The sequence below is a fragment of the Oryx dammah genome, unplaced genomic scaffold (genome assembly GCF_014754425.2).
Source record: "Oryx dammah isolate SB20612 unplaced genomic scaffold, SCBI_Odam_1.1 HiC_scaffold_26, whole genome shotgun sequence".
NCBI classification, from domain to species: Eukaryota; Metazoa; Chordata; class Mammalia; order Artiodactyla; family Bovidae; genus Oryx; species Oryx dammah.
Window position 1 is genome coordinate 34,242,931 of NW_024070210.1, and position 23,649 is coordinate 34,266,579.

At 39.3% G+C, this 23,649-nt stretch overlaps 1 protein-coding gene across 1 annotated transcript in view; it reads right to left on the bottom strand.

Annotated features, from left to right (window-relative positions):
• Window positions 1–23,649, bottom strand: part of PELI2 (pellino E3 ubiquitin protein ligase family member 2) — a 188,360-nt gene that overhangs the window by 124,228 nt on the left and 40,483 nt on the right. The window contains exon 2 of the mRNA XM_040226380.1: window positions 10,758–10,887. Within this exon, the coding sequence (XP_040082314.1) occupies window positions 10,758–10,887 (130 nt within the window). The remainder of the gene's footprint in view (window positions 1–10,757; window positions 10,888–23,649) is intronic.

A 23,649-nucleotide genomic window follows, 5' to 3' on the forward strand; every position in this document is an offset into this window, starting at 1 on the left:
CGATGAAACTCTGTATGCTGGAAGAAGGGCTAGAGCAAACAAAAATGTTAGTGCCAAACTGTATTAATTGTAGAGACTAAGAAAAATGGAATAGTCTTCAACTTTGTGGAATTCTCAGTAAGCAGTGAATCACATTTCAAACTTTAATTTTAAAAGTACTATACAACATCTTAAAATCTACCATAACGGCTCTCACACAAATCTGAATGGGGAAATGGTACTCATTATGCTGTCCCAGTACAAGTCAAATACAAGTACCAAAACAAGTCAAGCTGCCTCACTTGAACACAGCAGTAAAATTTCTCAACACTCCTTTGGTGATTTGAAAGAAAATGTACTTAAACAAGAAAGCCTACTGTTGTTTACTTTGTGAACAACAGAAGTCAAAGCTAAACCAAAAACAGTAGGAGGGGAAGAGAATTTGCAAATTGCTACATGTGACACTATTTGTAGTAACTATCAAAAACTTCAGAAAAACATCAGTAAATGTACTGAGTTAAAATTTACTGAAATGTACTAGTTAATAATAACCAATTATTGATGTTAAAACTCACGCTACATAAAACAAAAAATGAGGTTATCACCTAATCTTAGAGATATTAAAATCATTCATGTCAGGAGTGACAATATTTAACAATCAGAATTATAATGCAAATGAATAAGCATATAAATCAAAAAAGTTTTAGCCTTCCATTTATTCTTTAAGTATGAACTACACACAGTTTAAAACTGCAAGTTAGAACACCAAACATTCATCAAATCGTGTTAATAATTTCCAAGTCATCTGTTAATTGTTAAAAATAGTGGTGTAATCCTTTATTTGACAGGCATTTGTCACAAGTAAGCAATGTCTGAGAGATGATTCAGTACAATAAACCAAGCTCCTTCAGTAACACCCCCTAGCTACGGAAAGACAACAGGTGAATTGAGTCTTGATAATACAGGTTTTCTCCAGAACATAGTACTGTTCTTGGTAAATACTGTACTATCTCATGGTGAACTAATGTCAATTAAATTCAACTTTTTTCTAACCTTAATATTATTCACTATTTCTATCACCACTATGAAAATCACTTACTGAACTGTCATATTTAATTATCTAGCTTATTTTTTACAAAATATTGTTTACCTTCAATCTATGGTACTTTGATAACATTCAACTAGCTAAATTCTAAGAACCAGTATACTAAAAAGAACCAATATATTAAATACATCTAACTTCTTTGAACAATTCCTCAGATTTGTCATCAAATAAGTGTATTTTCATGTAACTTGTTGGATAATTTAATAATTTTTCTCTTGGAATACTTCATTTGAAATGTTTCTCTAATATTCTCTGCTTCTCTATCAGTTTCCTGTATTTTGTTTTATATGTTCTATTACCTATTATTTGTCAGAGAAATTTATCCATTTTAATAGTTAGAAATTTTCTTTCTTCTAAAATTAAGAAATAAGAACAGTTAGAATAGCATATAATAAAGTTAAATCTTTAAAAAAAATAAAACTAATTATTCAAATGCTATCTACTAAAGTAAGCAGTCGTCTTTATATGATTTCCAAACAGAGTCCATCCAAAGGCAACTACAACTGACCCTTGAAGTTTATATCATGGGGGCTTTGGACAAACACCCTCCATGCAGTCAAAAATCTTAGTATAACATAGTCAGCCCTCCATATCCATGGTTCCTCTGCATCTAGGGATTCAACCAACGGCAGATCACGCAGTACTGCAGCATTTACTATGGAAAAAAAAAAAATCCATGTATAAGTGGACCCATACAGTTCAAGCCTGTGTTGTTCAGAGGTCAACTGTACTTATTTCAATTCCAAGTTCTTACGTACACCAAATAGCAGAAAGTTAAATAACACAAGACCAAATAAATCATAAGTTTATTTGACTTCTTTTTATGCTATGATCCAGAAATAAGTAAACAACATCAAATAAAAATATCCAGAAGTTTTCCTATAATTTCAGACTTTTTTCTCCCTAGCACTATACTTGAACCACCTGAACAAAATTCATAAAGTTTTCATGTAAATATTTCTCATTAAGACCATTTTTCTTGAGTATGACATAAAGTTTAATACATTTCAGATGTTGTTCCTTTTAGCTCTGTGAGATCAACAAAAACCATCACCTATCTTCAAAATCCTGAATATTGAATTTTAAGTAAATTATTAAACCACTTCTATGTGAAATGGTAGGAGCTTTGTCTATAACTAAAATTTTACTGCCTAATTCTTGTTTTTCAAAAAGTTGTTCCCTTATCTCAATAGATGTGTTTTACAACAATCAGGACTATAACTCTGCCATGATATACTCATATAAGAACTATTTTTTGAGGTGTTGATAAATACTTCAAGTCAGAAAGTTACTTTATATAATATATTGTGTCAGTATTTCATAAATACTTTTTCCTTTGCTTTAGCAATACCCTTTGATAAAATATTTTGGGAAGTTATTTTCTCATTTTTTTTTGAAAACTGACTTCTGTTTATTCCAGCTATAATGAGATATGTTGTCAAAAGACACAACATATACCTTGTTGTCAAGGTATGTTGTCAAGATTGATTTGATATTTTCATGAAATATTTCATGACACTTCCATCATGTCACAAAATTACTATTTCTTTCATATGGTGAGAACATTCGAGATTTACTCTTAGCAGTTCTCAAATATATAAAACAGTATAATTAACTATAACCAGCATGCTATACATTAGATCTCCAGAACTTATTCAAATTGTAACTGGGGGGTTATACACTGACTCACATCTCCACATTTCCCCCACCCCTTGGTAGCCATCATTCTAGTCTGTTTCTAGTAAGTTCAGCTCTTTAGATTCCATGTATATGTAATATACAGTATCTGTGTCTCTCTGACTTAACTCACTTATACAATGCCCCTAAGGTCCATCCATGCTGTTGCAAATGGCAAGATGTCCTCCTTTCTCATGGCTAAATGATATTCCATTGTATATACATATATGTCACACCTTTATGCATTCAACTGTTGATGAACACAGGTTGTTCCCATATCTTGGCTAATGCAAATAAGACAGCAATGAACATGGTATATTCATTCAAGCAGATACTTCAAGATTTTCTTTTTCATTTCCTTTCCACGTGTAGGAGTTACATTGCTGGATCACATTTCAGTTATTTGAAAAAATCTCCAAACTCTTTTTCACAGTGGCTACACCAACTTGCAATCCCACCAACAGTATACAAGGGTTCCCTCCAATGCTTGTTATTTCTTGTCTTTATGATTGCACCCATCCTAATAGGCATGAGGTGATATCACTGTGGTTCTAATTTGCATTTCCCTGATGATTAGTAACGTTGAACACTTTTTCATGTATCTGTTGGTCGTCTGGATGCCTTCTTTGGAAAAAATGTCTTTTAAGATCTTTTGCCCATTTTTAAATCATATCGTTACAGTTTCTTTACTTTGCTATTGAGTTATAAGAGTTATTTATACATTTTGGATATTAACCCCTATCAGACACAGATTTACAAATGTTTTCTCCCATTCAGTAGGTTGCCTCTTCATTTTGTGGATAGTTTCCTTTGCTGTGCCAAAGTCTTTTAGTTTAGTATAGACACACTTGTTTGTTTTTGCTTTTGTTGCCTTTACTTTTGGTGTCAAATCCAAGAAATCATCAGTAAGACCAATGTCAAAAAGCTATGTTTTCTTCTAGGAATTGTATGGTTTCAAGCCTTACATTCAAATCCTTAATCCATTTTGAGCTGATTTTTGTGTAAGTGGTCCAGTTTCATTCTTTTGCATGTGGATGTCCAATTTTTTTCAACAGCATTTATCTTTTCCCCATTGAGTGTTCTTGGCTCCATCATAAATTGACCATGTATGTGTGGGTTTATTTCTGGGTTTTCTATTCTGTTACATTGCTCTATATATCTGTTTTTGTGCCAATACCATATTGCTCTGATTATGATGCAATAACTTTGAAATATAGAATGAAGGCAGAAGTATGATATCTCCAGCTTTGTTCTTCATCCTTATGGTTGCTTGGGCTATTTAGAGTCTTGTGTGGTTCCATGAGAATTTCAGGATGATCTGTTCTATTTCTGTGAAAAATGCTACTGGAATTTTGATAGAGATTACACTGAATCTGTAGATTGCTTTGAGTACTATGGACATGTTAACAGTATTAATTCTTCTAATCCATGAAAAGAGGACAGCCTTCTATTTATTTGTGTCTTTTTCAATTTCTTTCATCAATGACTTTTGTTTTTAGTGTACAGATCTTTCACCTCCTTGATTAAATTTATTCTGAGCAATTTTATTCTTTTTGATACAACTGTATGTGGGATTATTTTCTTCATTACTCTTATAATTCATTACTGAATTCGGTACTCTACAGCATTAATGAATTTATTAGTTCTAAAAGTTTTTTGGTGGAATCTCTAGGGTTTTTGATATGCAATTTCAAGTTATCAGCAAACAGACAATCCTACTTCTTCCAATTTGGATACTTTTTCATTCTTTCCTTGCCTAATTGCTTTGGCTAGGGCTTCAGTACTATGTTGAATACAAGTGGCCATAATGGGCATTCTTGTCTTATTCCTGATCTTAAAGAAAAAGCTTTTGGTTTTTCACTGCTGATTATGATGTTAGCTGTGGGCTGTCATATATGGTCTTCATTATGTTGAGGTACATTCCCTCTGTGCTCAGTGTGCTGAGGTCTTTTTTTAATCATAAATGGATTTTTTTGTCAAATGCTTTTTTGCACTTAGTGAGATGAACACATGGTTTTCATCCTTCATATTGTTTATGTGCATATCACACTGATTAATCTGCAGTTGTTCTATCACTCTTGCTTCCCTGGAATAAATCCCTCTTGATCAAAGTGTATGATGTACACTTTTAATGTACTACTAAATTTGGTTTGTTAAAATTTTACTGAGGATTTTTGCTTCTATGTTTATCAGGAATACTGGCATGTATTTTTTCTTTTCTTGTAGTGTCCTTGTCTGGTTTTGGTATTAGGGTAACACTGGCCTTATAAAAATTAGTTTAAAACTGTTCCCTCATCTTCAACTTTTTGGAAGAATTTGAAAAGGATTAGTATTGGTATTAATTCTTCATTAAACATTCAGTAGAATTCACTAAAGTCTAGGCCTGGACTTTTGTCTGTAGGGAGGTTTTTGATTATTGATCCAATCTCCTTACTAGTAATCAATCTGTTCAGATTTTCTGTTTCTCCATGATTCAGTCTTGGTAGAGTTTATGTTTTTAGGAATTTATTTCTTCTATGTTAACCAATTTATTGGTATATAGTTGTTCATATCAGTCTCCTGTGATCTTTTGACTTCTACAATATAGTTGTAACATCTATTTCATTTTGAATTTTTTTTTAAAATTTATTTATTTATTTTTTATTTTACTTTACAATTCTGTATTGGTTTTGCCATACATTGACATGAATCCATCATGGGTGTACATGCATTCCTCATTTTGAATTTTGAGTCCTCTTTTATTCTTCCTGAATCCAGCTAGAGATTTGTCTCTTTTGTTAATATTTTATAAAAACCCAGCTCTTAGTTTCACTAATCTTTTCTATAATCTCCTTGGGCTCATTCACTTATTTCTGCTGTTACCTTTATTATTATTATTATTTCCTTCCTTCTACTAATTTTGGGCTTAAGTTTGTTCTTTTGCTAGTCCCTTGAGGTATAAAGATAGGTTGGTCATTTGCCGTACAGCAGTGATTAACACAACACTGTAATTCAACTATACTTCAATAAAAAATAAATTTTTAAAAAGACAGACTGTTCATGTTTATGTTTTTTGTTAAAATAATCAATCTGTGTTTCATCCTAGACATACAAATCATTTGTTTTAGGTTTGTATTCCTGTGGAGTATCAAGAGATATTCTGGATTTCAGCTTACTACTAATATTTCTTTTTTATCGCCCCTGACAGATTCAGAATATTCATGTTTATGATGTCTAAGACAATAAAATTTTGCTGCCTCTTCATTTATAATAATATAATAAAATTAGTTCTTGCACTTATAAATATCAAAACAACAGACACTACTAACTCAAGAATTATAGTGCAGTAACAATGAAAGGAGCCAAATAAAAACTATTTAAAACTCAACTATTTAAAAAGCTGTAGCAATTTAAAAAATCTGAGGATAACGATAAACAGATGATTCTTTGAAAGCACAGGAGGCTCCAGCTTCACATGGAATGTGCAGTGGAGATATGCCACTACTGCCACTAAGACCCAGGCTGGAGAGACCGTGATTGCTGCAAAAACAGACCCCACTAAAGCCCAGAAAATTAGCTGAACTAATGAGTTCACATTCAAATGTGTATTATTAGCTTTTACCACTTTTCACATTTACTATTACATCATTCACTGACTGATAAGGAGTTTAAATATCTTATCAACCAGCAGAGCCATCCCAATGTAAATAGCTTAAAAGCAGTCCTGGTTGTGACAGTCACACTAAATAGCCCTAATTTTTCTCTAAACTATCACTCTTAGGACCACTGATACTTTCCATTCTGAAATAATGCCAACTGGAACACAGTGCTACTCAATCTCTTTTTTAAAATAAAAATTTCCAAAAAAGGAGATTTCAATAAAACACAATCTAAGAAGGGGAAACCATGATGAAGAGTTTTCCACAGTAATGCTGTTAAATTTAAACCACATTGCCAGTAAAATATTTACCCATCAGGCATCATCACCAACCCCACCACAACCATCTACTACTTACAGGTTAAGTAAGAGTAAAATCATTGTCCACCCTCATCACTGAAAAGTAAATGAACAAACATAAATCGACCTAAATTCTAAGTCATATTATGCCACGCTCTTTGCTCAACACCCTTCAATGTTTCTCCTTGGGGAAAAAAAATTATTTTCCAACCAGAACCCTAAGAGTTCCAGACCTCTCTGCTCGCCTGACTAACTCCTCTTTATTCTTCAGCTCAAGGCTCACAGGACACTTCCTTAGAGATCCTTCCCCATCCACCCAGACTAACTCTGCACCTCCTCTTCTCACAGCCCCTTATTCTTTTTCTGCACCATGCTCTTCAAAATGTGCAGTTAAATATGTATCCACATGATAACTTATTGTTTGCCTACTCACAAGACAAATAGCTCCATGCAGACATGTTTTGGTCCCTATAGTACATCCAATACCTAGCATGATGCCTGGCCACAGAAAAGGGCTAGATAAATATCCGTTGAACACAAATGGAAGTAAATTGCTAAATGCCCTATATCTATGTAATAGACCGGCTAAAAGTAAAACAAGGCTTCAGGTTTTGTTTCATTTTTTTAAAACACATTACATAACAGGAGAAATATCTTTGAGTATTACTATTTCAAGAGCAAATGTGTACACAAATGAAGATTATAAAAATAGTGATTATACAAATAGCAATTACACAACAGTGGCACACACTTGCCACCCTCACCTGACTTAGCTTGGATACTGGGATGCATAGAAGATTAAGAGGGCCCATTTTCCAGCTGCCACCACCATCAGCAAAGGGGTCTCCCTGGTCTCTCCCCAGACTGTGGGGCAGAAGGAATGATTGTGGCAGAGGGAAGAAACAACCTAGTCAAGAGGCCAAGCCCTCACGTTCTAAGAACAGTAACCACCCTCACCCTAATAGACCTCAGGGGTACAATTCCACTCAAAAATGATCCATTACCAATATTGCAGCATTAGAAATTTCACAGCAAAGCACGTGCTGGTTCAGGTCAAACAGCTTTTGCCAAGACCACCACATACCCAGGCCTTCTGATGGAAACAGGATGAGTGGGAAGGAAGACCAGAAACACACTAACAATCATGGCAAGTAAGGACAGGCTAAAGGACTGTAAGCCCGGATGAAAGCAGATTAAGCAAAGTACATGCATGCACGAGTAGAATGAACTCGAGGTCATGGTAACAGTAGAGGTTAAGCAACAGTGGGCTCTCAAGTCCATCATATTAGTAGGGAAAGTGGAACAGAAGTGACAGTCTCTGAAACTGAACAGTTACAATTTTTCAATTTATACCATGGATTTTTTTTTTTTTTTTTTTTTAAAAAAAGGTTACACCATGGATGCTCCTATATGGCTGAATGGGGCCTGGAGAGTCAGGGAGACTGAGCTTGGGCCTGGGTCATGGAAACATGCAGAAGAGTGGGCTATAGATCAGTGAGGTCCAAAGGAGAAGGGGAAGAGGGAATTCAGAGGGAAAACGTAGGGTTACAAAAGAAGAGACTGAAATGGAAGCAAAATGAAATCATTTCTAGTGTCATGAACTAAAGAGATGGAAAAAGAGGGACTCAGTTAAGGTGAGGTAGAGGAGCAGCATTTGAGAAAAAGGTTTAACACATAAGAGACTTTGTCTAGGGCCAACAGAGCAGGTGGCAACAGAAGCAGCTGGGCAATGCCAACTGGGGGTGGGAGTTCAAAAGGGAACAGAAAAACAGAGGGATTTGTGACTGAGGAAGGTACCAGTTCAGATACCTTAGTCAGTTACTAGGATGAACTGTGCAGGAGGCCCTGGACATACAGGTCCCAAGATGAATAAGGGAAAGGCAATATGGGCAGGTGATCAGCTCATGATAAATATGTCGGGTCCACTCATCTCCCTTGGTCATGCTTGACTGACCCTGTGCACACCTATCGGATTCTCTTTCCTGAAAGTTAAAAAAAGTGGAGCCACTTTATAACACCCTGGAAAGAATATCTATGTTAACTCCTGTGGACACTCGGGTTCACTTCTCTCACAAAACCTGGTTATTCAAATTTCCCCCAATTCAGAGAGCTATCTGTAACCTAACCTTTAATAATGTCTCCACATTTGCTTTTTTTGGCATGATATAGCCAGAATCATTTCTGCTGCTTGTAACCAAAGTACCTTCCCTGAATCCACATGGCTCCTGACCATCACAAACTCATTTTATAAATGAGAAACTGAGGTTCTGAGAAATTTTTTCCAGGTTGTAACACCAAAACACAATTTCCCCTACTATTAGTATTCTCAATGATATTTTTAAACAGATTTAGGCAGCTTCCAAAAGATTTATAATCTAAATATCATCAGATAAAATCTAGATACAAAGGTAAAAATAGAAAAAGCTAAAACTGGAGCAGATGGAGGTGGGTAAGGGGTAAGGAAGACCCATGATATTCTAAGAGCAGCTATTGGAAGGTATATTTCACATCCTACCATAACATGAAGCCTAAGTAACCAAAGATTTCTATAATTTTTTTAAATATCTGAAGCCATTGTATCAATAGAAAATCTGAGAGTAAAAAAAGGAGACATAAAGGAGTACAGAACCAAAAGAAGAAAAGATAAATATTGACACATAGACAAAATTATAAAGACCATGTCTATAATATCAGAGTATTTTTGGCACTCATCACATGCTTAAAAACATTTGTCTTGGTATCCTTCCCCTCCAAATATTTTTGGACTATAAAATATTTCTCATAATTCTTTGACTTTCCAAGATTCTGTTTCCATTTCTCTTCCTCCTTTTCTCAGAATCAGTAAGACTGATTTCCTCTGTTTACCCTAGCGAGTGTCCTTCCCTTCCTAAAACTTGCACGTTATTTCCCTTTCTCTAGCCAAAAATATGGCCACTCTGTATTATTCTTTCCTGTTTCCTTGGTATTTGATATATTCTGATCTAACCGTTCCCTCCCTAATACAAGAGATTCTTAATTGGCACAATCTTGCAAACTTCTTCCATAGCGCTGCTTCAGAAACAATAAGAACTTTTAAATAAAAAGGTTAACAGAGGTGACCTGTTTCTGAGTATAAACACCATATATGCTTCCATGAAGCTGTTCATTTCTCTTTGAACCACAGGTTTTCAGAAAAAAAAAAAAAATCGAAAGTCTCTTATTTATTCCAGATGGTTCAAACCCATTATGATAAATATATACAGCCAGTGCCCCATAGAAAATAACTTCATGTAGATATAATTATTTTCTAAAAAGTAAACTATACACATTAAGTAACATGTTTAATTAAAAGAAAAACTGTTATAAAATCTAATAGGTAGACTATATAAACCAGAATGGAAATTCAGATTTCCTCTACACTTACAGATCAGAAAACAAATGAAATATTCATAAAAAATGAACATTTTATATACTTCACACTTACAAGAAAATGTATCATAGACTTCTTATTGCACTTAGCTCTGTTTACTTCCAGTCTAATAATTACACAAATTCAATTCCATGTACATGCAAATTACGTGAAAACACCCACTACTCAAGTAACAGAGGAAAACAGCAAATCTTAATGAGGTTTATACCAAAATTTAATACAGAACACTCTTCAGGAAAAGGAATATCATTTCTCTCTCAACCACAACTATCCTCAATTGATATATGCTGACACCACGACATCCTAAAGCAGTGGTTCATTATGGGATGGGGGTAGGGGACAGAGGGGAAGGTGTGCCCACCCTCCTAGCCCCCAGAGGACACGTTCCAAGTTTGGGAGACAGTTTTGGTTGTCCCAAAAGTGGTTGGGGGCATGGGGATGGATGTGCTCCTGGCCTCTAGTGGGTAGAGGTCAGAGATGCTGTGAAACACACAATGAGCTGTGTACACGACAGCCTTTCACAACCAAGATTCCCCAGCTTAAATGGCTGAGACACCGGCCCACAGAAAAATGAGGCTGAAAGGAAAGAGCCGCTGACAAGGACCCCCATGATCCACTGTCGGCCCTCCCCATTCCAAGGAGTCCCCTACCTTGGACGCCTGTGGAGTGGATATCACATGGACCGTGCTGGGTTTGACTCCGTTAGCCTTTGGCCGCTTGTAGAGAGCAAATCTGCTTTTCCTCCGGCCTCTGTCTCCATTAGGTAAAGCACCATTGTACCTATAAACAGAGATGAGAGAGTTCATTTATTCGTAGATTTTTAAAGGCATTCAGAATAAAAGTCTGATGGAATTAAGGGAAAAGACAGGAATGCTCATAAAGACTTGTCCACTAACCACCCCACAAAAGGGATACAAAACAGACTTAGAGACTTTGGCTGTAATGAAATTCAAATCACTTCCAGAAACTTAATTTAAGAGTGATATACAAAGTAATTATAGGTTCCTTATTCTAGAAAGTCAGACTCTTCAAATCTTTTCAGAAGAGACCAAGTATAAATAAGCAAATGAGAATTCTGCAGAGGCTCTATTAGCGCCGGCTCAATTCAACAAACGTCATCCTAATGGACCCTGGAGAAACACTCAAGAAATATTTTTAAATGAATTGGTTAGAAAAGAGCATACTAATTAAACCTCATCTCTCACTCTCAAATCATCTTAATGTCTGCAGGATCTTTATTTGTAAGAAGATCAAATTTAGTTGCTTGCATTCTTAAAAGTTCTGAATTCTCTACCTCCATTCCAATTGCTATTTGAACCCTATACTGTCAGGTTAGTGAAAGCTAGCCTTCAAAAATTAAACAAAGTATGCCTCTATAAGGTTGCCCATTACAAAGCCCGAAGGTATAAAAGAAGAGTTTTAGTCCACAAACTATCAAATATCTTAAAAAGTCACCTGGGAAATAGTACTTGTCCTTAAGCAGATTCCCCTAAATTAATACCTTAAGCCAGTGGTCCCCAACCTTTCTGGCACCAGGGATAGATTTTGTAGAAAACAATTTCTCCACAGACCAGGGGGTAGGTGGGGGGGATGGTTTGGGGATGACTGTCATAAGGAACACACAACCTAGACCCCTGGCATGAGCAGCTCTCTCATGAGGACCTACATGAGAGTAGGGTCCACTCTCTTATGAGAATCTAAGAAAGTGAAGTTGCTCCGTCGTGTCCGACTCTTTGCGACCCCACGGACTGTAGCCTACCAGGCTCCTCCGTCCATGGGATTTTCCAGGCAAGAGTACTGCAGTGGGTTACCATTATCCTTCTCCAGGAGATCTTCCTGACCCAGGGCCTAAACCCGGGTCTCCTGCATTGTAGGCAGATGATCTACCGTCTGAGCCACCAGGGAAGAATCTAACGCCATCTCAGATCTGACGGGAGGTGGGGCTCAGACTGTAATGTGAGCAATGGGGAGCTTCACCTGCCCACCTCCTGCTGCGCAGTCCCCCGGTTTTTTTTTTTTTTTGGGGGGGGGGTCACTGGGGACCCCTGCCTGAAAGCCAATACCAGTGTTTAAAAAGAATGCAGGCTTGCAAGAGCGTTTCCGTTTTCACCTGTATTTTCTAATCTAGATTACAGGTCGCTGTACATTCTGACTTCTGTCTCATGCCATGTTTACTCTCCAGCTCCCTCTTGGCAGAAGTTCTTTTGAAGAGAACCAAAAGAGGAATTGTTTCAAATTTGTGTGGATAAACACGACAACTCTGAGGCTCCCTCCAAGCACCAAAGTCAGGGGTGACGTGGGTGGCGGCTCCTGGAAATCCTGCCTTTGCCACTCGCCCATCTCACCCAGAGAGCACAGTGGGCTGTATAGCAAAGGGGACACGAGGCCCAAGGGGAACAGCAAAAGTTGGAACAAGGGTTTGTGGTGTTTGTTTTACTATTCTGTAGCTGCAGTATGATAATGGATTTAAATTACCAGACGTTATTCCTGCTGTGTTTTTAATCTGTTTCCATCTCCATCATAAAGGAATATCAGCTACAGAAAATGTCTCCAGAGTACAGAAATCATTTGTTTCAAGTCTTACTCCTCTCTCCTTTTTTGGAGGCAAGATCAGAATAATGGCCATGATTTTCTTAAACATACCTGTGATCGCTACTCTAATGAACATATCCCTGATTAAACAACCATTATAAATCAACTGTGTCTTAATATATTTGCACATCACTTACACCAGGATGAGCACCCTGTATTAACAGAAACATATGTGAATCAAAGGCAGGGCCTAAACAATTGAAAGGGCCGTTTTCATCACTGTGGCCTTAGAACAACTGGTACAAGATCTGGCAAGGGGTCCGGTCCCCTCACATTTGCCCAGCTCTCCACTGCACCTTTCTCTCAACGACACACTGCTAGTCAATGAAACTAGTCAAAAAACGTGGCAGGTGCTTTTTAAGAGATCTGCTCACTATGACATCCCTTCTAGGGAATCCAGCCCTGAACACCCTAAGGTAAGCCCAGTACTACATCTGAATGAAATAGCCAAGCCAGCACCCTCCCCACTGAGTGGCTGGTGGCAGACATTTGGTCCAAATTGGCCAATGACAGTCTCATCTCAGAAACACAAATCTGGGACCCAGAGACAACTCACCAGTCTGTGTGGATGGCCAGAGCTGCAAACTGTAGGCATGGGAGCTGGGGGATGTCAGTCTGTTCTGTGATGAAGCAGCAGAGAAGTGAGGAGCAAAGCAGATGAACAGGGACAAGCAATGAAAAGAGATGGAAAGAGGATCCTTAAGGGCATCTCTTGGCCCAGATGTACTCTGACCCCTGTTCATGAAATCCTTTCTGGTTTTAGCTAACTCAGATTGCTTTCTTCTACTCACAACCCCAAAGCCATATTTAATATAAAGATGAAAACACAAAAACCAGGAATGTCAACTTAACATATACGGAAACATTTTAATTTCAATCGGCGGAGTAGAGACGCACAGATACGGCAAGAAATACCTTTTATATCTTCAAATAAATAAGTAAACCCTTCTTAGTCACAGGGGAAAGAATCAGGACCAGGAGAAAGTTGTATCACCAAAGACAGAAGACAGACTTTCAATGGCATGTCATCAGTTAAGAGGCCAGTGTGATTTGGAAGAGAATGGGTCTTTGATGACTTCACCCATCTTCAGAGCAAACCGCCAAGTAAAAACAAGCAAGCTTCTCCAACACAGAGCCTCACTCAGCGCCTCCTCTCTCTTTCTAATCTCCTCACAGCCAAGAACCTTGAATCAGGACTCCACCCACACCACCCCAATTCCAACCGTGAGCACACGTCATCTGCCTCCAAATCTAAGAGTACATTTGATGATGTCATCTACCCATCATGCAACTTCCCGCCTTACGTCTCTCAATGGCTCTATCAAGGTACACAACATGGTCAATTAAAAATTGCCAGAAGTTCCCATTACTTCTCCCAGGGACCATGAGTCTAACTCCATCTCCCCACACCTGGGCTGGCCTTAGTGGCTTATTTGCCAACAGGATGGGAAGAAAGTGACATGCTGAGACTTGCAAAACCAGGTCTTGTAAAAGCCTTAGAACTTCTGTCTCTTGGGAGCTCAGAGCTGAATCGTAAGGAAGCTGGGACACTGCCCCCCCGCCCCACTGCCATGCCAAGCAGGCCACGTGGAGGTGGCTCCAGTCAGCAGTCCCGGCTGAGCCCAGCCTTCCGACAGCCTGCTAGGTTACCACACATGTGACTAAAGCTGCCGTGGACCCTCCAGACCAGCCCATCCATCAGCTGACTACACCAGGTGACCTAGGTTGATCCCACACGGGACAGAAGAATTGCCTGGTTGAGTACTGCCCAGATTCCTGCCTCACAGAAACGCTGCAGGAAGGGGGACCCCTTCCAGGGTCCGAGAGTGGGCTCTTATCCAACACTCGGAAATGAATTGTCCGAGGAGACATGCGTGCTGACAAAGTAAGAGATTTTTATGGGGAAGGGGCACCCAGGAGAAGAGCAGCACGGTGAGGGAAGCTTCTCTCTCCAGAACAGGAGAACTGCTCTGCCACCTGGCTTGCAGTCTCAGGCTTTATGGTGATGGAATTAGCTTCCTGGTTGTCTCCGACTATTCATTCTGACTCAAAGTCCTTCCTGGTGGTGCATCCACTGCTTAGCCAAGAAGGATTCTGGGAGGTGGTCAGACACATGGTGTCTCCTTTTGACCTTTCCCGAATTCTTCTGGTTGGTGGTAGCTTATTAGTTCTGTGTTCCTTACCAGGACCTCCTGACATGAAACAACTCATGCAAATGGTTACTATGGTGCCTGGCCAGGGTGGGCGGTTTCAGTCAGTGTGCTTCGCCTGAGAGAATCATGCGGAAAGTACGATGGTGGCTGTGTTCATCCCCTAGGTCTGGCATAGACGACGACCTGTAACAGACGCCTGGGACAAGCCCCACCCTTCGGCATGGTCTCCCTCTCCTGCTTTCACAGCCTCCCCTCTGACCTCTGATCTAATGCAAGGCAAGCACTGTCACCAGATCTTCCCAATGCCCTTCTCACCTCCCTGCCTGGTCCCTTCCCCACGCCACCCTCCTGCCCCCGGAATGTGAATCCATCCTTAGTGCCTGGGCACGCAACAGGCACTAACACCTGCCAAGCCAACTGCATGACAGACGGTCTGTCTTTTGTGCAGCAGAGCAAAGCCCAGACAGACAGATGAGATCCTGCTCATAAAGGCAAAAAATGACTAGTCTATGAAAGAAAGTTAGAATGCTCTCTGGCCTGGCAAGGTTTCCAGCCAGCAACTTTGTAAAAACAAGACTCCAAGCGCTGCGGGCACATCTGTTTCGGCTGCTAAACAGGGCTATTCTTATTCAAACCCACAAGTTGCCTTTCAAGCTTCACAGTTAAAAAAAAAAACTGGAGACTTAAAAAAATTCCACTTATTGAATAAACATGTGATGAAAATGTAGCTCATCATATATGCAGGGCAAATAATTAGTATTTATTTAGAAGCTGCAGGGGACAATGAAAAACACTTGTAAGAAACCCCGCAAAGTAATATATGGTTTCTTTCGGTTTAAAATCCAGAGTTCACACATTAATTCTTTTTAATGGCATTTGCTGTGCACTTACTATGTGCCAAGAGGCCTTGTGAGGGAGGCTCCTAGAGGGCAGGTAACAGGCTCGAATGACTGGACCACACATGAATCACGCGGCTGGAAACGGGCAGTACATGAATATGTGCTCAGCCATGTCTGACTCTTTGTGCCCCTATGGACTGTAGCCCGTCAGGCTCCTCTGTCCATGGGATTTTCCTGCTAAGAATACTGGACTGGCTTGCCATTTTCTACTCCAGGGGATCTTTCTGACCCAGGCATCGAATCCATATCTCTTGAGTCTCCTGCATTGGCAAGCAGCTTCTTTACCACCGCATTACCTGAGAAGTCGAGAAGCAGCAGGCAGCACTCAAATCTATACCCAGTTTTGCCTGACTCCAAACTGTGCAGTTTCCAGTAGCCAATACTGACAACTTTTAAATTCAAGTCATCTCCTGGCAAACAACACAAAGATACATTCTTGAGAAGACACCTGCCACCTAAAAAAATGCATTTGTCAAAAAGACTTTTCTATAGGAAATAACAGCGAGAGAGGGCATGCCAAGGGCTTCCAGAACACTGCAGAGGCATCACATTGGATCTTAACCAGCCTGAACTCACAGAGCACTACCTGTGAGGACGGGAATGAGAATGTACACTACAGGAGAGCAGGCACCGTCAGCACCAAATGGCCACATTCCAGAGGCAGCCTCGCTTCCTGTTACAGACTGAAGGCGCTGCCCTCCCTCGAAAGCAACATCTCTGTCACGAGCACAGATAAACCACAAGCAACTACTGTAACTGAGACGCTGCGGATGAACAGGCCAGGGACACTAGAGACAACAGATGTGAAAACGAAGCGTGGAGTCTGACAAACCCCATACCTTGATCCCTGTCTCCAGGCGTGCATGTCAATTCACCACAATAGTGAACACACTAACACGCTGCTGCAACTGTGCATAAGAAGGTACATGTAAACCAGGAAATAAGTGCCTGGCACTGGCTTTACACCATTCAGTTCAGTTCAGTCCATCGCTCAGTCGTGTCCGACTCTTTGCCACCCCATGAACCACAGTACGCCAGGTCTCCCTGTCCATCACCAATCCCAGGGCTTACCCAAACTCATGTCCATTGAGTCGGTGATGCCATCCAACCATCTCATCTTCTATCATCCCCTTCTCCTCCTGTCTTCAATCTTTCCCAGCATTAGGGTCTTTTCAAATGAGTCAGCTCTGCGTATCAGGTGGCCAAAGTACTGGAGTTTCAGCTTCAACATCAGTCCTTCCAATGAACACCCAGGACTGATCTCCTTTAGGATGGACTGGTTGGATCTCCTTGCAGACCAAGGGACTCTCAAGAGTCTCCTCCAACACCACAATTCAAAAGCATCAAATTTTTGGTGCTCAGCTTTCTTTATAGTCCAACTCTCACATCTATATACGACTACTGGAAAAACCATAGTCTTGCCTAGACAGACCTTTGTTGGCAAAGTAATGTCTCTGCTTTTTAATGTGCAGTCTAGGTTGGTCATAACTTTCCTTCCAAGGAGTAAGTGTCTTTTATTTTCATGGCTGCAGTCACAATCTGCAGTGATTTTGGAGCCCCAAAAAATAAAGTCAGCCACTGTTTCCCCATCTATTTCCCATGAAGTGATGGGACCAGATGCCATGATCTTCGTTTTCTGAATGTTGAGCTTTAAGCCAACTTTTTCACTCTCCTTTTTCACTGTCATCAAGAGGCTCTTTAGTTCCTCTTCACTTTCTGCCATAAGGGTGGTGTCATCTGCATCTCTGAGGTTACTGATACTTCTCCCAGCAATCGTGATTCCAGCTTGTGCTTCTTCCAGCCTAGCGTTTCTCATGATGTACTCTGCATATACATTAAATAAGCAGGGTGACAATATACAGCCTTGACATACTCCTTTTTCCTATTTGGAACCAGTCTGTTGTTCCATGTCCAGTTCTAATTGTTGCTTCTGATCTACACAGAGATTTCTCAAGGGGCAGGTCAAGTGGTCTCGTATTCCCATCTCTTTCAGAATTTTCCACAGTTTATTGTGATCCACACAGTCAAAGGCTTTGGCATAGTCAGTAAAGCATCACTACAGCCTCATTATTTGAGCTATCATATGTATCTGTTGGCTTCCTAGGTAGCACTAGTGGGAAAGAATCTGCCACCAATGTGGGAGACATAAGAGATCCAGGTTCGATCCCTGGCTTGGGAAGATCCCCTGGAGGAGGGCATGGCAACCCACTCCAGTATTCCTGCCTGAAGAATCCCATGGACAGAGGAGCCCGGTGGACTACAGTCCACGGGGTCACAAAGAGTCAGACACAACTACAGAGGCTATGCACACACACATTTGGATTGGACGCTCTTTGAGGAGTTCCTGTGTCTTTGTGTACCTCACCTTCACCTCTACATGGTACCTTAAAACCAAGGAAAGTCTCAATGAAACAGTCACCATGTTGGTATGGAAATAATGATAGCTGTTTAAGGGATCAAGAGAGGATTTCTAGCTCCAATTCTTTTCCGAGCTCATGCTGTGAACTTACCTAAGATGAGACTGTTTTCTCAGCTACAAAGATAGCAACACAGAGGTACAATTTCAATATTAAAAAGAGATTCCCAAACCTCTTTCAAACATTTCAATTCAATATGGAGAAGGCATTTCCTCCAATTCAAATACCAGGATCCTGTCTCAGAAGGGTGAAGCTGTGGCTATCCAAAGACCCCTCAAGTCTTTATGGCAGTTGAGGTGCAGCCGTTCATACACTTGCACGTTGCTTTTTATCTTGAGGTTTTCCAGCTTCCCTGTACCACAGTATTTCCCAAGGCGAAACATTAAAACATTCTGTGTTATCGGGAACACAGAACTGCTCCCACACACAGTAGATTTTCAGCCCTTCTTCCGGGATGTATACACCCACACATCCTCACTCAGCCTCTCTGCAGCAAAAGGTACAGCAGGAAGGCAGGACGGAGGCCCCACTCTGGCCCTGCATGGAGTTCCACATTCACACAAGTCCCTGAACATCTCAGAACCTCACTTTCCCTTCCCATAAAGTAGGAAGAAGGCCTAACATCCTGCAGCTTGGATTTGGGAGCCGTTTAGGGGTGGGAGAGGAGGGTAAAGCTGTCCCGAGAGGCCCTAACTCCAGCCTCATCAGCAGCACACCCCTCATTGACCCCTGTTCTGTCTGTTTTCTCCACACTCATTCAACTCCTGCAACTAAAGAAGGTTGCACACCCCCACCTGCTGCTTCTTCACAGGAAAGAAAAGAGCATGCAAAGCAAATCCAGTCCACAGAACTATTCGCGAAAAGAAAAATATTTATTATCTAATACTTAGCAATGTGCATATTATCTTAAGTCTTTCTCCTCCCTTTTTCATTTTAAACTGGTACTGCTGCTAGAAAAAAACACCAGATAGGGGTTTTCTTTTTGTTTTTATACTGTACTGAATCTTTGATTTTTTAGCATCACTGGAGGGCAAACAATAGTTTTTTTTTCAGTGAATATCGGCCGGTACACAAAGCATGAGGCATAGAGAAGGCTGTTTATATTATTTTTGAAACACTGATGACTACATCTTTTATTCTGCCATTGGCTTCAACAGTCCAAAATAGCTCTGATTAAAGACATTAATATTAGTGTTTTATATCAAAGAACCTATTTTTTTTACCCTAGGGGTGAAAATTATTGTTTAAGTATTACCCTGCAATAATTTTTTATTCTTAGAAGAGAAAATGAGCCCCTTGGATCAGTGGTAAAGAACCCGCCTGCAACGCAGGAGATACAGAGGTTTGCTCCCTGGTCTGGGAAGATCCCTAGAGAAGGAAATGGCAACCCACTTCAGTATGCTTGCCTGGGAAATCCCATGGACAGAGGAACCTGCTGGGCTACAGTACATGGGGTTGCCAGAGTTGGACATGACTTAGTGACTAAAGCAACAACAAAAAGAGAAAATATGACACAAAGGGAAAAAACTAAAGTATAACGAGAAATGAACTTAATACAGTAAAAGATTTGTACAATTCAAGACCAGGTAAAGATTTATCACTTTATCTTATTCTTGACTTAGCACCGTCTTTTCTGGGAGAGAGGGCAGTTTGAGTCACAGCTCTGCCATTAGTAATCATGTGTTCTTTTTAACCATTTTTAAAACTTGAAGTATAGTTGATTTACAATGTTGTGTTAGTTTCAAGTGTACAGCAAAGTGATTCAGTTATACATATAAATACACATATATTATGATATCATGATAGTTATGATATCATGATATCATATGATACTTATCTGTCTGACTTACTTCATTTAATATGGAAATCTCTAGAATTATTACCATCTTACACTCCACACTGGTCACCAATTAATAATCTTACCAAATTAAAGCCCACACATTCATGTATCACTCCAATATTTCTTTATTTTAATCTCATCACCTCAATAAAGACAGGTGCATAAACTGTATGTGGTAGACTGAAATACTGGTCCCAGTTCTTCACTCCTCCCTGAAAACATGCCCTTTGACATGACTTTATACTTCCAGTTAACCTCCTTGCCCTGGATTTTGGGTTGGACCAAGTGAGTTGCTTTAGCCAACTGAATGTGAACGTATGATGCAAGCAGGGATCTGAGTTGTGCTTGGCAGCTAGGATTAGCCTCTGTCACGGCCATAGGAAGAGTATATCCCAGCCAGCCTGCCAAAGAGGACAAGTGACATGTGGAGGAGATCCAAACCCCACAAACACAGCGTAAGCAGAGCCACTCGATCACACCTTGGAGCAGAGCCATCTCAACCAACCCGCACTCACAAGAACGAATGCTTGTTTTTTTCAAGTCACTGAGTTTGGGTATGATCTGTTACACAGCATTATACAGCAAAAAGTAAATGAATTTCAAAAGCAGTTAACATAAATAGTTTCTTCAGTATCTAAAAACTTTGGGCTAAAAAAGCAAAAATATAAAATATATACCAAATGAAAGTTTTATATAAAGAATTCTCTTTCACTATGAAGAAAAAAGTCTAAAATTAGAGATAATTAGAAATAATTCCAAATGTGTAACTTTCTAAGACTGCTGCTACTGCTGCTGCTAAGTCACTTCAGTCGTGTCCGGCTCTGTGTGACCCCATAGACAGCAGCCCACAAGGCTCCCCCGTCCCTGGGATTCTCCAGGCAAGAACACTGGAGTGGGTTGCCATTTCCTTCTCCAATGCATGAAAGTGAAAACTGAAAGTGAAGTCACTCAGTTGTGTCCGACTCTTGGTGACCCCATGGACTGCAGCCTACCAGGCTCCTCCATCCATGGGATTTTCCAGGCAAGAGTACTGGAGTGGGGTGCCATTGCCTTCTCCAAACTTTCTAAGACTGGTTATATTAAATGGGATTTTTAAAAAATGCATACTTAATACAGACACTGAAAATGCATTTGATAGAAGTCTTCATCTGTTTCAGATTAATGTCATTAAGAGTTGAGAATAAAACAATATTTTCTTTTCATAATTTTTAAAGGTAAAAGAGTAAAATAAAAAGCATTTATATTAAAAATCAGGAACAAAACAAGAATGCTTACCATTACCATTTTTATTAAACACCATTCTAAAATAAATTCTAGTCTAACCAAGAACACTAAATTAGAAATAAGGGGTAGTAACTGGAGGAAAAGAAGATATAAAACTAGTATTACTGCTGTAAGAATTAAAACAATGTATTACTTGAGAACAAAAACCACATGCCAACGGAGAAGAAACACCCCAGAAACAGACCCTTGGCTACATAAAGTAATGTAAGATGATGTAAGGGTCACTAGACAATGCAAAAGAAATTGGATTATTCAATCGTGTATAGAAACCAACCATCTACTTTGAAAAAAAAATTTCTTAGAGCTGCATGTTACATTCCACACAAAAATTCCAAAGTTGAGTATTTATCATATAAGTGCTTAGTCATGTCCAACTCTTTGTGGCCCCGTGAACTGTAGCCCACAGGGTCCTCTGCCCATGGGATTCTCCAGGCAAGAATACTGGAGTGGGGCACCATTTCCTACTCCAGGGGATCTTCCAGATCCAGGGATCAAACTGGCATCTCTTGCCTCTCCTGCACTGGTAGGTGGATTCTTTACCACTGAGCCACCAGGAAAGCCCTGCTGCTGCTGCTGCTAAGTCGCTTCAGTCGTGTCTGACCCTGTGCGACCCCATAGATGGCAGCCCACCAGGCTCCCCCGCCCCTGGGATTCTCCAGGCAAGAACACTGGAGTGGGTTGCCATTTCCTTCTCCAATGCATGAAAGTGAAAAGTAAAAGTGAAGTCGCTTAGTCGTGTCCGACTCCTAGTGACCCCATGGACTGCAGCCCACCAGGCTCCTCCATCCATGGGATTTGCCAGGCAAGAGTACTGGAGTGGGATGCCATTGTCTTCTCCATGGAAAGCCCTACTTAAGTCAATAATAATGTTCTAAACATAAAGTAAAGTGAAGTCGCTCAGTTGTGTCCGACTCTTTGTGACCCCATGGACTAGTAGCCTACCAGGCTCCTCCCTCCATGGGATTCTCCAGGCAAGAGTACTGGAGTGGGTTGCCATTTCCTTCTCCAGGGGATCTTCCCAACCCAGGGATTGAACCTGAGTCTCCCGCATTCCAGGCAGACACTTTAACCTCTGAGCCACAGCACAGTTTAAAAAAAAAAACCTACAAACTAAATATTGGTACATTTAAATATGTAAAAATGTGAAACTTTTGCATATCAAGAACTCTAAAATTATATGTCCAACAAAACTAGAAAAACCACTGGTAATAATATGAAAAAGCTTAATAACATTAATAGGTAAATGCTGCTACAAGTAAAAGGAAAAAACAGACATCCTCACAGATATACTACAGAAAAATAAGCAAAGAACATGAATAGAAAATTCACAGAGAAGAAACAATGGCTAATGGACATTTCTTTTTAATGTTCAATCTCATCAGTAATCAGAAAATGAAATTAAAGCAAGATTGTTATTTGCCAATAAAATTATCAAACTGTTGAAATGACACAGAACTCAAGTATATCACTGGTAAGACTGAATTGGCACAACCTCACTGTAAAATAATTAGTAACATGTATCAACAGCCTTAATAAATGTACTTATGTTCTTTGAGTTAGTAATTCTAATTTGAAGGAATCTATCCTCACAACATAGTTTTGAAATATGAGTTTTATGCACAAAAATGTTAACTATGTCATTATTTATAATGGCAAAAGACTGTAAATAACCTAAATGTTTAATAATAATGGATTAAGTTGATAATTCTAATTCTATATGATGAAATTATATTTACTGCAATTTTTTTATAGCAATGAAAAAGGATTTTGAAAACCAAAGAATAAAAAATATGCATATGGTATCATCTCTAACATGTTCAAAATACTTAATAGGGAAGACTGAAATAAGCACACTAAAATATTAAGTGATTATTGTTAGAAACTACTGTATGATTTAGTTCTTATATTTTCAGTATCTTTTTAAAAAATCTATGTTGAGTGTATTTTTCAAATGAATTAAATGTTTTAAAAGTATATATTTCATTAAATAAAGGTGGACTTCAATTTAGATCTGAAACAAGACCTAGAAATAAAATCAACCCTGAGGACAGGAAGAAGATTTAAATTTATACTCAAAAGAAGGCCACAATGTGTCTAAATTGTTAAATGGCCACATTGAAAAGACCATTCATGCATAGATTTTCTCAGGCACACAAGGAGAGCTTGGTTTTTCACAGCTGTGAAAGCTGTTACTCTACCAAAACCTCTTTGTACCTATCATTCTTGAACTTTTAAAACTTGTAAAAGATTGCCAAGTTTTCCATTTCTACTATAGATATTCTTGACACAGATATACTTATTTATTTTATGTACAATCCTAGTCAAACTTCTAACCCCTGTAATTTATCATTAGAGAA